The 14739-nt window shown below is 37.5% G+C and overlaps 1 protein-coding gene across 1 annotated transcript; it reads right to left on the reverse strand.

Moving 5' to 3' along the window:
- Positions 1-211: 211 nt before the first annotated feature.
- Positions 212-10700, reverse strand: LOC116321965 (trypsin). Its single transcript, XM_039604303.1, has 6 exons — positions 10659-10700; positions 8412-8418; positions 7000-7159; positions 2010-2151; positions 1630-1896; positions 212-382 (listed from the first exon to the last, which is right to left on the reverse strand). The coding sequence occupies exons 1-6, from the start codon at positions 10698-10700 to the stop codon at positions 212-214; spliced, it is 789 nt and encodes a 262-aa protein (XP_039460237.1).
- Between the last annotated feature and the right edge of the window lie 4039 nt (positions 10701-14739).

The raw sequence follows: 14739 nt of genomic DNA on the forward strand, positions 1-14739 counted from the left end.
CGCTTGGAGGTTTGTTTTGTTACCTTTGACAGGCCCCACACTGTAGCCTCATATAAAGGCGCCCTTTTTTATCCAAATTTGAGCAAGAAAGCAAATAAAATATTTTCCTAAATATTCCTTTAACACATGAACATATACTCAAATGTGCATGAAGGGCAAAACAAGCCTAACTTAGGTCACATAAGGCAACAGTGAAAAGTTGCACTGGGCTCTAATTCTTGTTGCATCTGCTGTAGTAGCTAAATATGGTGTTGTCTATCCACCTGCGGAACTTGGACACAGCAGTGTAGACTCCAGGAAACTGAGCATCAGCACAGCCTTTCCCCCAGGACACCACACCATAGACCCGGCCATCGCAAACAAGTGGACCCCCCGAGTCCCCCTGATACCGCAGGATGGAAGAAAACATTAGGGATGACATGTTAGGCTACGTGATCTTTACTCAAGTCTTTACTCATTACTCAACAAGAAACTTAAATATCTCTTTTTGATATTCTATGACTTGCTCTGTAGTTCTGTAGCCAGAGCCTTAAATATTTTTCTTGGGGTGTAGAGCAGTAGGGCTCTAGAGATGAATGAATAAATGAAGATGTAGAACAGTAATACAGAAAACAGGCTGATAACTTAAATAACACACGATATTTTAGACACTTACAATGTGCCTTGCAACTACATATATTCTGCAAATACGCTTTCTAAGAAAAGCTGAAGCCAAACTGACACAAGGTTAATTTTAGCTTTTCTATTAAAAAAAATCAACAAGAAGGAGAGATTTATTGACAGCAAGAGCAATGGAGTCCTATGCCTGTATTTTTTATTGTCATATCAAACTTTATCAATGAATTAGTTTTCATACAACATACAGCTTTATTATGAGCTTTATTGTGTGCAGAAATTCAAATACATATGTATAATATGTGTTTTTCATTCTGTCCTTACCTTCATTGCCCATTTCTATAATTACAAAGTATCTACTTTCAGCTGCTTCCTTAGTCACAATGGGTCACCAAGCCCTGATGCCCTTCCTGATGACAAAGATAATCCCAAAGGCATTTCTTTTCCTCCCTGGGGATTTTTCACTTGCTAAGCGAATGTGTAAACTACTAAACTATGAAGCCATTTAAATATAACTAATATTTATTTTGAGGTACAAGCTTCAGATATCAGTCTCTTGTCTTGTGGAAGCAGCTAAGAGTTTGGGTTCAATGCATATACCATGGCCTGTTGCAGTAACTCACTCACTCGGTTATTCTTAATGACTAATAACTTAAAGAATAACTAATAACTTAAGGAATGTGTGTAATTAAATGTGTGAGTTCTCTTGGCCTTAGTTTTTGTTACTTTCTTGCCTTACTCCCTAAAGCCATTCATAAAATGCTTCTTCTTTTTTTCCCCTTCTTTCTCTAAACAGTCAGAGAAAATATGCCAATTGTTTGGCATCAGAGGGAACAATCCCTTAATGTTATTACTGGGGTTCTCCCTCTAATCTTCTGGGTTGCTTTATGTTGAGCCATATGGTATACCTGTCATAGTGAACTGGTGCTACGTAAATAAAACTGAATTGAAAGCTGTTGTAAAACTGTTGCCATGTTCGTATCTTGAATTTAAATAAAGCAGAGATGCTCTTACCTGACAGGCATCTTTTCCACCAAGACTGTAACCAGCACACAGCATGTTTTCTGTGATGTTGCCACTGAATGACTCACTGCTGTTACATTTTTCTGTGGAGACAATGGGGAGCATTACAGTTCGGAGGGTGGAGGGGATCTGGCCTCCGCTGGGATTTGTGTATCCCCAGCCCGACACACGACACAGTCTGCCCTCTGCAATGGGGGCGCCCTGTCTGGGCAGCAGAGCGATGGAGACGTAGCTGTTCAGATAGAATGGAGCCCTCAGCTGAAGAGATTGTAGACAGTGTGATGAGTTAGACACAAATGAAGCAACATGTTTTAAATAAATAAAACAAAATAAAATAAAAAGAAACTAAATAAAATCAATGTATTATGTACCTTAATAAGCATAATATCACAGTTGTTTGTGATTTTGTTGTATGAAGGATGTGGCACCAAAATGTGGGGAAGGATTTCTTGCTCTGTGCCCTCATATATAGAAAGAGAGTAGTCTCCTCCAACAATCATCATATTTTTCACCCTGTAGATGAAAAAAAGATAAATTACATCTTCTGGGTCAAATGTCTGTAAAAGAAGATTTAAGATAAGATAATATAAACCTTTATTAGTCCCACACATGGGAAATTTGTTTTTATCACGGCAGAAACTAGACAATACAAAGTTAAGAGCAGCAAAAATTAAGAAAAACAACAGAATAGAATAAGATCAAATAGAATAAAGTACTATACAAAATAGAACAAAATACTATGTTGCATCAGAAAATTGCACTTGGTATTATTGCACATTAGGGAGACTAGGCGAAGGCTACCATGGCATATTGGATATATGTGTGTGTGTGTGTCTGCACGTGTGTGGTCATCTGCAAAGTCTTTATTGCGGAGTCTGACAGCAGTGGGGAGGAAAGACCTGCGAAGTCTCTCCGTCCCACACCGTGGGTGCCGCAGCCTGCCACTGAAGGAGCTGCTCAGTGCTGTCAGAGTCTCCTGCATGGGGAGGGAGATGTTGTCCAAAATGACAGCTTAGCCACCATTCTCCTGTCACACACCACCTCCACTGGGTCCAGAGGGCATCCTAGAACAGAGCTGGCCCTCCAGATCAGCCTGTTCAGTCTCTTCCTGTCCCCAGCAGAGATGCTGCCGCTCCAGCAGACCACACTGTAAAAGATGGCTGAAGCCACCACAGAGTCATAGAAGGTCTTTAGGAGTGGGCCCTTCACTTCAAAAGACCTGAGTCTCCGCAGCAGGTACAGTCTGCTCTGCCCTTTCCTGTAGAGAGCACTTGAATTGTGAGTCCAGTCCAGTTTATTGTTCAGATGTACACCAAGGTACCTGTAGCTGTCCACAGCCTCAATGTCCATGACTTGGATATTTAGTGGTTGCAGTGGAGGATGTTTGTGCCTGCGGAAGTCTGCCACCAGCTCCTTGGTTTTTCTAGTGTTGTTCTGGATGTAGTTCTGCTGGTACCAGTCCACACGTGTGGGACTAATAAAGGTTATCTTATCTTATCAAATCCTTGGGTCACTTCAATGTACTCTTTGTCGTCCCCATCAGTGATGAGGCCGACTATTGCGGAGTCGTCAGAGAACATCTGTAGGAAGCACTGGGTGGAGTTGTGAGAGAAGTCTACAGTGTAGATGGTGAGGAAGAGCGGAGCCAGAACCATTCCCTGTGGGACACCCGCACTGCAGACGACCCTGTCCGACACACAGGCCTGAGTTCTCACATACTGTGGTCAGTCGGTGAGGTAGTCCAATATCCATGTAGTAAGGTGATGGTCCGCTCCTGAGTTATCCAGCTTGTCCTTCAGGACTGTGGGAAGAATGGTGTTGAAGGCACTGGAGAAATCAAAGAACATGATTCTCACAGTGCTCCCAGTGGTCTTCCCAGAGAGGGAAGAATGCAGGAGGTGAATGCCATAAGTCATCTAATGGGGTTTTTCTTTTTCTTCTGTTTATTTTTTTTCTCATTTCCTCTGCATGCACTCTGAAAACCTTTACAGGTATATCAACACAGGCAAGCTGATTTCTTTCATTTTTAAATGAAGTGTCAACTTTTTTTCTGTAACTAAGTCATAAATGCAACAGAAGCCTAAGGTCTGTAACGCTGATCTATGACACTGCCTTTTATCACAGGTATAAAAGACATTTTGGCTTGTCACATCATGAAAACCACACATATAAGCATAACAATGGACGACTGCTGAATCTTTTTCACCTACTCCAGTTTCAGCGTCAAGATACTTTACATGCTGGCTGCTCTTAAATAAAACAGAGCCATTGTTCCTTTTAATAGTAACAGTTGTGGTTTTACTACAGTGACAAATCCAGATCTTGGAGTTGGAAAAGACCTATTGAGTTTTATGCCTATGGGTTTACAATAACATAATAAGGGGAGGTGCACAGATGTATTTGTGTAAAAGCTGGCTTTGATCCATTTGGGTGTTTCCTCGTCAGCTGTGCCAGTAAACTAGCATGCGCAATCCAAGTCCCTGGAACATGGACACTTAACTGGAGTGTGGCCCTTTATTAGGGTTATTATTTACAGAGAGGCTTTTCCTGTTGCAGCGTGGTATATTATATGGAAACAAACAGTAATGACACCCTTTAGCTTGAAACTTATTCATTCTAAAAATGATAGCAAATAATGATATAACACCTTTTGCCAAATTGCACAATCAGCAGTTAAATAACAACATGTAGTTGTGTTTTTTGGCTACAGTTTACAAATCCAAAACAGAGGTAAAGAAAATAAATGAGTAGATGATAACTGATTTTTTTTAAAAAACATGGTAAAGTCATGTTTTGTTGCATGTAACATGGAATAATTTTCCCAATGATATTAAACAGTCCCTACGTCCAACTTTATTCAAGTCTCAACAATTTCTTTTTCTTTTTATTCTTCCTTCTATAAATTTTAACTACTCCAAACATACACATCATACACAACATCTTTTTAGCTTTAGAAGTGATTTTTTTTTCTTTGCAATACTTTAGTTTATTACATATTTTGTAGATTTTCTCTCTTTTTTGTTTTTTTTTAACTTTTTTTTTTAGTGTGGTTTTATTTGCATTTGTTTTATCGTTGCATTTTATTAACTTCTAAAGTAGTATTTCAAGGTCAAATCCAAGGAAGCCAGTTGATCTGCAAAATTATTTCCTAGAAAGCATAAACTTGGACCATGTCATCAGAAGTGCATGGGGATCATTTACACAGCTCAACCAAGAGTACCACAGGATGTAACAACTCTGTTAAATAAACATTATCTTTGGTCCAGGTTCATATTTGCATCATTCTTGTCAAACTGTCATGAAATCACTGACTTAGGGCTCCTCGTCCTGCCTACTGAAGGTTCTTTGCTGTTATTTTACTTGTTTCATTGGCAGATTTTTTTTACTTAATACAAGATATTTTAGCTTGAAATGAGTGAAAAAATCTGCCAATGAAACAAGTGAAAATTGTCTAGTTTTTTTCTAGTTTTAAGATTTACTGTCTTGAAACAAGTTCCTTTAGCTTACTGAAATGTTGCCCTTTAGCTGATTCTGTCTTATTTTAAGTGTAATGAGATGATTTTGACTAGAAATAAGACAAATACTCTTGGTAAGATTTTGAGTTTTTGCAGTGTGCTACAAGACACTGTTACAGTAGTGTAATGAATGTGTGAATGAGTTTTTCTGTATCTACTTTAGACAGACATTTTTACTTTTATTTACTTTTTTCTATATTTTCAAGACAGCAATAGGCAGACTTTGTAACTGTCTTTATGTGGCTGAGGCCAGAGTCCATAAATTCATAAACTCTATAGATTTTTGACCTGGTTTGAGGATTTCAGTATCTGTTTTCTAGATTCTTTTTAGTCTTTTTTCCTTAGGCAAACGTCAATAGCTTTGCTTCGTCAGTGTTTTTTAAATTTTTACATTATTTATTTATTTTGCCCATTCGCTTGAAACTGCCAAATGTATTTTTATGGTCTCTTACACTTTGAGTTGCCTCTGTTGTGTGATATGTGCCTTCTATCTATAAAAAAAATACTGATCTGTGAAGCTTTTTATCAGACTGCTGTAGGAAATCATAAGCCAAGACACACGGTAATGCAGAAAAAGCATTTGGCACCTTTGGTAGACTTTCATTCAGCTTTGTGTCTTCATATGCTGGGATTATCATATCTACAGGTAAAAACAAATGGTTTTCTGCAGGGTCAAGAAAAAGTATGAATGTTTTGAAAAAGTGAAACTTTTACATTCAGTTAGATTAAATGTATTCCCGTTGAATATAAAGAAAACAGAGGATTTTTTTTTTTTTAAAAAAAACACACACACATTACAGAGATTTCCTGGCAACATTTTCAGGTTTCTGGTGAATTGTAACACTGGAAGTTGGGCAGTAAAGGTTTTCCTATGTTATTTCAAATTTAATTTGCTGACAGCAAATTCTAATGTCTCCTGTCTGAATTAGACAGTGTAAAACCCCATTTCCTGTTGCCTGTTGCAGGAAATGTAATTTTTGAGGATGTTTGACAACAGATAGGAAGTTGGGAAAACATTGTGGTTGTATTTGGTAAAAAGACAAGAAAGCGCAGAGTTATATCTGTCCTTCTTTTGCTTATTCTTGTTAAGAATTATAGACAAGTGATGGTTGTACTTGTCATGTAAAACAGCAATTTCCAAGTGATACAGTTTGATTGTTTGTTTGTCCATCCATCCATTCAAAAAACCCAAAAAAGATTTTTTAAATTTGTCATTAATGAAGACATTTGCATTTCATTAAAATCTGGTTGCTAACATCAAATTGGGAGTCTGAGCTGCTTTTCTGCTGATATATAAATAATTAACTGCTGTTAATGCAGTAAGGCTTTTTGAGATCAGTTGTAACTGTTTGTTGACTAACAGGGAAATAAGCGATACTGACATTTGGAAACTGTAATTTATCACTTTGCTGATTTGCTGCTAAAACCTTAGAATTTGGAATGAGCACAGAACATTGTCTACAAATATTGCTTCCTTATCTTCAAACTGTTTGCAATCTAAATAAAGTATTCTGATCAGTCGTCATGATCTGTGTCAGATTTCAGTACAACAAAGCTCCATTGTTATGGTGCGCTTTTATCGTTGCCATTAGCTTTCTCTCAGTCAGGATAAGCCACAGATCTGACTGTATGATATGACTTGAAATTACTGGATTGAGAAGTCAAATTGAGGTTATCCTATATCAACAGGCCTTTGCTTCCTTACAAAAAGTTTAATCTGAACACAAAGACATGGGGTTTTCTGTGACGTGTGATTGATTTTAAAACTTAATCAAGTTAACTTTGCCTTAAGTTATAGAACTGTTTTAATCCATAGGGGTAAATCAACAGGAGAAAATTAGCTCACCCGATGTTACAGTGTGCTGCTGTGACTACCCAGTGCTTATTAATCAAGAAACCCCCACAGAAGTGCTTTCGTTCCAATGTCTGTATCGACACAATGTACTTGATGGAATGTGGAACCGGTGCATATCCTCCCACTATACGTTCCTCTCCAACGTACTGACCTGCAACACACAAGCAATGACAAATTTCAGCTTGGATTAGATTTAGAGAAAGAAACACACAGAACAGTCCATAAGGCGTTGGTGTGAACCACACTGAGCTAACTCAGTTGTTCTTTTATTAGTACCTTTACAAGATCAGTGCAAACTATTCAGGTCATAAAGAAAACCACAGAGGATTTCACCGCACAGATGCTTTGTGGCTCAGCAGATCAATGAAAAGCAATCTCATCTCTGAAGTACTTTACACTGGCTTAAGTGAGGATAGATCTGACTGCCTGTTTGGTGTTTAACTCAATTTGGACCTGATCTGATTAGCTTATAAACAGAATCAACCCTCTAAAGGACACCTGGGCGAAACACAAATAGAAGGCCTGAACTAGCCCACAATCTATCTCAGTCTGCCTAAAGGAAAAGGAGAACACCATCAGTATGGACGTCTCCAAAATGCTGCCCACAACCACACTCAAGGATAAGCTGAGTATAGCTGATACTGGAGTAAAACTAATTCTAATTGGAAGCTGTGCTTGTTTGGGAATACTCTTTGGTGTTTACAATGCTTTTGCCCCTGAGTGAGCTGCTCAGTTTTATATTTTTTCGCTTCGTGTATTCGTGGCTTTAAATGCTGCTGAGGACACTGCAATCACATCTTTTCCCTTGGACCTTGAAGTTTTGAATAACATGAGGAGAAATAAGCTTAAAAGAACTCACAGAAGCACTGTACAACGCACACACACACACAGATTTCAGCACTTACAGAATTTACAGAAAATTTTCCATCATGGATTGTAACTTAAAATTAAGTGTTTGTATTCTTGGTCAAGCTTGTTGGTTGTGTTAATGGGGCAGTGTATTAAATATATCTGAGATTAGTGAGCAGCCATTGTTTTCTGTATGACTTTATCAGTCTCTCATCAATGTGGAGAAAATTTCCCCCACTCTTCTTTTTTACAACATTGCTTTAGTTCATTGAACTGTGTGGGCAATTACTTTTGCACAGCTGTCTTAAGGTCGCACTAAAGGATCTCACTTGGGTTAAGGTCTGCACTTTGACTGGGCCATTGCTACAGCTTGATTTTTGTTTTGTTTTTTTCCAGTTATTCTTTTGGAGACTTGCTGCTGTGCTCGAGATCATTGCCCTGTTGCATGACCCAGTTTCAATCAAGCGTTAGCTGTCGGACAGATGGCCTCATATTTAATGCTAATACTTTAGTATACAGTGGAGTTCATGGTTGACTCAGTGACTGCAAGGTACCCTGTAGCTACAAAACAAAACAAAAAAATCCATCAGCACACCATCATGGGTTTTTGCAGTCTGAACAGTGCGCTGTCAGATCTCTTCTTATTTATCATCTTAATCCCTATGGAAGCAGTAAGAGTATAGATATTTTTAAAACGTTTAAAACTGTCTTTTCCACATCATATTATTGCAGCATCATGTTATTATTAGTGTATGATGGATTTAAAAGCCACTTCGGCCTTCACAATTGTCATTTGAATACTTAGGGGCAGTGTAGTGGTGCAGTTGTTAGCATTCTTTCCTCACAGCAAGAAAGCTCTGGGTTTGAAATGCACCACCTATGTTTTTCCTGTATCTGCATTCTCTCCACATACTCCAAAGACATGGAGGTAGTGGGGTTAGGTTAACTCGTGATTCCAAATTAGGTGTGAGTGTGAGAGTGAATGGCTGTCTATCTCTGTTTGCCCTGCAACAGGCTGGCGACCTAGCCTTCCTCTTGCCTTATGGCATCTGGGATGGGCTCCAGACCCTGAACTGGATGAGCGCAAGAGAATGGAAGGATGGGTTTATAAGCAAAGCCAACTAAAGCCTTGTTGTGAACCCAAAGGTTCATGACAGAACAAGTCTAGACTATTCTTAGACATAGGATCATTTCTTTGAAAGCTTTTAATAATTAGTGTTTTGTGTGTTTTTCTGTTTAACTTCATTCAAAATTGATTTCAATAATGAGTCTCCAAATTGTCAGTGTGGTGTGGAGATATGTTACACTTTACCAAAAGATGAGCTAATTCTATAGTCTTATGAGAAGTGACACTTTGGTACCAAGTTAGTGTCTGAACTACCCCATCAGGGAAAGCTTTGATGCAACCTTTTTCACTGGAAAATATAATTTTGCCTAATAGATAATTGAAAGAGAAAAATGTGAATACCTAAAATATTTAAATTATATTGACTTTTGCAATTTTTCAATCTTGAGCTACGACCCCATATTTTCTAAAATCTTGTCTAAGGCTCACAAAGCATCTATATGGCAAATATTTGAAAATTAAACAATGAAACGAAAATTGTAGATCCCAGTAACTGAGAGAACCTTTAGGCACGGAAATGCTTTTATCTAACCACAGGCTATAATTAGTAGCTGGGGTGGATCTCAACAACAAAATGGTAACTCTATAGGCTACAGTACACCCAGCAGTGACTGGGTGTGAGGTTAACACACATGTGGGTGTATCAGAAAGCATTAGGCAAGATCATGGAAGTAAACATTTTAAGATTGGGTTTCTTTGAGTGTTTTGTCTCCTAAACTGTAACTAGAAATAAGAAAATTGAAAAGATTTAGAAGATAAGATTAAACAGTGATAGATTACTGTTTTTCTTTTTTTTAAAGCTCAAGTCTAGGCAAGTCTTAAATCATTATCCAAATGATATTTTAAGCTGCTTCTTCTCAAATCACAGTCCTGGTCAAGATCTTTATCAGAATCTCCTTTTTTGTTGTCTTTGTGACATAATTTCCGGGCACAAAGGCAGGTGTTGGCCACAATTACTTATTGTTATTTGTGTTGTTAGACTGAATCTATTGTTACTGAGGTTTCAAGTTCAATTCCTTTTCAAAAGCCCTTTGTCTCAGGAAGATGTTTTGCTTGTAGTGGGTAACAGTTTACATGCTAAAAGATGAAAGTATTTATAATGTAATAAGAACTGTTTAAATTTCATTAAAAATCTGAGTTTTAAATGAAACAATTACCTGTAAATAAGAACAGTTATTTTTAACAAGAAAGCAGTCATATGTCTTTTTTACTTTGAATTATTATCATCTTTAAAGATTAACTCAAATTAATGTGCACACTTATTTCTTCCTCTCCCTTCCACCCAGATGGAAATGGCTCTGAGTCATCATCAGAACTGCAAGTGCACAGCTAAAAGGGATATTTTAAAAATGATTAGGTGTATCCTAATGCTATATTTCATGCATTTGCAGCACATCCAAGAAGACACCCAGTCTATGAACTCCACACTTTTGTTTTAAGAGTGTTAGCCCATCACAATATCACAACTTTGACTTTGTTTGCTATGATCGTATTTTTGTGAACTTTAAATTGGAGAAAAAGAAGCTTACTCACAGTTTACAGCCAGGACTTCCAACAGTATACAAAACAATAAATATGGCTGGTCCATAGTGAGACAAAGGGAAGCACAGTCTACCTGCAGCGAGAGGCTTAACCTGTGTGCTACTTGTCTGATCTTAAGGGGAAGGCATCTCACCTGCACTCTCAGGTTTCTTATAGTTTCTGTTTCCGTTTCCATGGTCACCTCCTTGTCCTAGACCGATATATAATTGAAGCTCCACGACACAGGTGTTTGACTCACCTCTTCCATGACCCACAGAAACTCACCCAGTTTATTTTTGACATTTTAAGAACATGTGCTTGATCAGCTGCTGTGAGCCTGTTCAGTTTTAGTCATGTATTATTTAACAGCTACTCTGATGATTTAGCCCTGTCCGATATAGCATGCCATAATTCCACATGTGATTGAAGCTCCTAATGTGGCTCAGATTGGCTACTGTCATATTAAACGAGGAGAGATTCAGTATGCGTCTTTACCATTCATGAGAGTCTCCCTGCACTGATATCTCCCAAAAGGATTAATGAGGCTTTTGACCGAAGTTGAGCAGCATAAGCTTTCGTGTCAGACCAGGTCGAATAAGCACTGATGCTCAACATCTATCCTCAGGCTGGGTGTCATTAAAAATGGAGCACAGCTAAGCCTCGTCTCATCACAGTCACCATCCCTCTGTGGAGTTCCTGACCTTAGCTGGCTAATAGCCCTCTCTGTTGCCCTCATTGCTGCTGATAGCTAAAGTCGTGCTCTTGGTACATCTGTCCTCCCTTGAGTGCTGACCACTGCTTTTTTTCTGCATGACCGACTCCTCAGTCCACATGCTGCTGCCATGTTCATGGTTGCCACTTCCAGCTCTCACATTCATCTGACTGGCATTGGACTAAAATTACTTACCACAAGATTCTAATAAACAGACTTCCTCTTATTTTAAATCTATTCACTTACTATAAAATACGTCAGCTGACTTGAATTAAAGACTGGAGCTATTATACTTTTCCCGATTTTCTGTTACAGTGGTGGATGCTCATGTGAAACATGGCCAACATTTCAAACAAGAGATGAAATGCAAGTAATCCTCATGAATTAAAACCTCAACTTTCAGACAGCTCTAAAGAGCCACTTTCAGTCAATTATTTTATTTTTCTGTCTCTTTATGATGTCATGAGAAAGAGGATATCCTTAGTATGGTCATGTCAGACATACAGCTCTGGCAGATTTAAGTCTGCTGTTTAAACCTTTTGTTTGCAAGGGGCAGAGAATCAGAAGAAGGTTGACTTAAAGGGTAGGGAGTGAATGAAGGTTCTTAATCAAGGCCAAATATAAAATAAATAGGGGTTATCTTCAACTGTTAGTTATGCAAACCAATCTCAAGTCCAAGAACAAAAAAGAAATTGACAATAAGTGTAACTGTATCTATGAGACATTTAAAGGTTGTATTAAAATATAAGGAGAAGCTGAAATGCATACGAATGCATATGGATACATATACAATATAAATAATATACATACATCTACAATACATACGTCAAATCATAGCTATCGTGATAGAAAATACACCGATACTAATTTCAATATTATAATTAAACATGTCATGTTTCATGCTGGCTAATGCTTTGTTAGCATGTGCTATTTTTTTAGTTAGCTGTCATGTAAGACCTTACAAAGGTTTATTGACGTAATTATGATTAGAGCTGTGTCATTGTGTTATCAATGTTCATAAACAACTTATAAACCCTTTATAGAGAATAGCAGACCACTACATGTTTTAATACACTGCTTAAAAATGTTATAATCTGATGTAAATCCTTTTTATATCAACAGTGTTTATTATATTATATATACATCTATTTTATTGTATTAATTAAACTTGATATATGTTTTTGTTTCCATATGTCAGTAGTTATGAAAAAGTAAAGCATTTGAACGTGACTTTCTCATAATTACTGACATGTTGCACTGATAACTGAGGTGTACAATTTCACTGACATATATTGTTGTTCAGTACTCAGACAGGTTGGCACTGAACCCTTATCAGTTTCAGTATCAGCATCAACATTTCTTGGTACCAGTAACTCAGTACTGGGATCTTGATTCAACCTTATGTAATCTATCTTTACTTAGAAATGTATTTAGCTCAATAGCTGTAACTTCTACTAGTAAACATCTACTTTAAAACACATACATATATTAACATATTTAACCTGCAATGAATAAAAAAAATACAAATACAAACACAATATTAACTTTTTAATCGCTCTACATAGATTTAGACTTTAGAGCTTTTATTGTCATTGTGCGGTTTCTTGCACAGCGAAATTGGGTAGCTGGTCCACAAAGGTGCAAAAGTAAAGAAAAACAATATATTTATACATATATGTGAGTAAACTATATATATGGTGTATGCATAGAAACATTGAAACAGAAACATTGTGGGGCTATATACAAGGGCAGTTATATAATATAAATAAATAAATAAATAAGGGTGGAGGGACTATGGTCATTTAGAGTGGGGATGGTAATTCCACTGAGACCAAAATATTGCACATACCAAAAATATTGCTCAGAACAAGGAAAGACATCATATTTTACTGCAATTTACAGATACAAAGAGACATCCAAAAATCAGCTACATTGGCATTTATTATAGATCTTAAATGGCAAGAAGCCAGGACTAGGTGGCCTCAGCTATTCGTCAGTACATTTTGAATTTTGCACATAAAGGTTAAGCCCCCAAAAACTAGTTTCAAAATCTAGGTTGCACTGAACTTGAGGCTTAAGTAAAGTGCAGTGAGGTGAACTACAGTGTTGTTCTTTAGGCATGGCTTTGTTTATTTTATTAGTATTATTCCAAGAAAATGAAATAATGAATTATGCATTCTGCAGTATAGAAAGACTTTCACAAGAAATATAGTCCTTTTAATTAGATCCTTGACTACTAAACTATTTGCTGTGTTTATGCACAAAAAAGTTCAAGGACTTAGGTTTCTGTTGGGGCACAGTAGCGCTTTAGCTGTTTAGATGGAGTCTATAGGAGTAAAGAGGCAACGATGCAAATAATGAAGATAATAAACAGTTTCGCAAAGTGAGAGTGCTATCAAAGGTTGTTGTTCAACCAAATTATTATTATAACATGCATTACTCTAGTTAAAGACGTAAATCACTGACATATTAAAATTGTGTGTAACAGAAGCTGGAGGTGAGGTCCAACAGAGAGCCTGAGTATAGTCTAAGCCCCATTGTAATGGAAAGAACACGATGTACACTGTGTGCATAAGCTGACAAGCATCACTCTAGGGCTGAAAATCATAAAGAGCTTGTGTCCAGTGGCCTTACACTATAAAACTCTGACAGAGCTGAAAGGGGCAAGCAACAGAGAAGAAATCTTAAGAAGTTGTTAGGGTTGAAAAATTATTAATTGTTTATAAAATTATTAAATAAAGCTGTTTTATTATCTTATTCATACACAATGCAAATGTGCTCATAAACGTGTTGGCGCTCCATGTTTTGATGATGAAAAGTTTCATCCAACGCTATGACTGGGCTGAAATATTATTAGTGATGCTGAGTGCAGAGGGTTTTTTGCAGCATGCTTACACGCACACGATCATGGTTTGAATAGTCTCTGAGTCAGGAAGCCTGAACAAGATGTCCTGAACTGGGCCTTAGAATCAGCTGAAGAATAATGGATAATATAGATAATCAAGACCACGCAGGGGGTGTGTTGTGTGTCTGTCTAGCCATGATAATCTTTTTTACTGTCACAGTATATAATCTGTGCAGCCCGTCTCACGGTTATCCTTGGTGTGAGGTAGATTATCACACTGCGTTCCGGCACAGTAAACTTGTCATTTCAACTGCTGAAGTAAATTAAATCTTTCTAAAGGACAGATATTTCTCCTGAATTCCTTCTGAAAATTTTGAAGACGACAAAGTCTCTATGTGGTTATAATTAATATTCTGTTCATCCATTCTCTTTCGCTTATCCTTGGGAGGGAGTTTGATAGGTGGCTGGAGCCTATCCCAGCTACCGTAAGGCAAGAGGCGGGGTACATCCTGGACATCACCAGCCATTTAGAGGGCTAACACAGAGAGACAGACAGCCATTCACATTCACACCTATGGGTAATTTAGTCTAAGTGTCTTTGGACTATGGGAGGAAGTCAGAGTCTTCATAGAAAATAATACCAACCATTGTTTGTATTTTATCTCTATTAGTTTGCAT

The sequence above is a fragment of the Oreochromis aureus genome, linkage group 20, assembly GCF_013358895.1.
Source record: "Oreochromis aureus strain Israel breed Guangdong linkage group 20, ZZ_aureus, whole genome shotgun sequence".
Taxonomy (NCBI): domain Eukaryota; kingdom Metazoa; phylum Chordata; class Actinopteri; order Cichliformes; family Cichlidae; genus Oreochromis; species Oreochromis aureus.

Coding starts and splice junctions, on each gene's coding strand:
- LOC116321965 (XM_039604303.1), bottom strand. CDS start 10,700: ATGGAAACGGAAACAGAAACTATAAGAAACCTGAGAGTGCAG. Junction 2,152..6,999: donor GCAGCACACTGTAACATCGG/GTGAGCTAATTT, acceptor TTTCATCTACAG/GGTGAAAAATATGATGATTG. Junction 383..1,629: donor GTGGAAAAGATGCCTGTCAG/GTAAGAGCATCT, acceptor CTGCGGTATCAG/GGGGACTCGGGGGGTCCACT.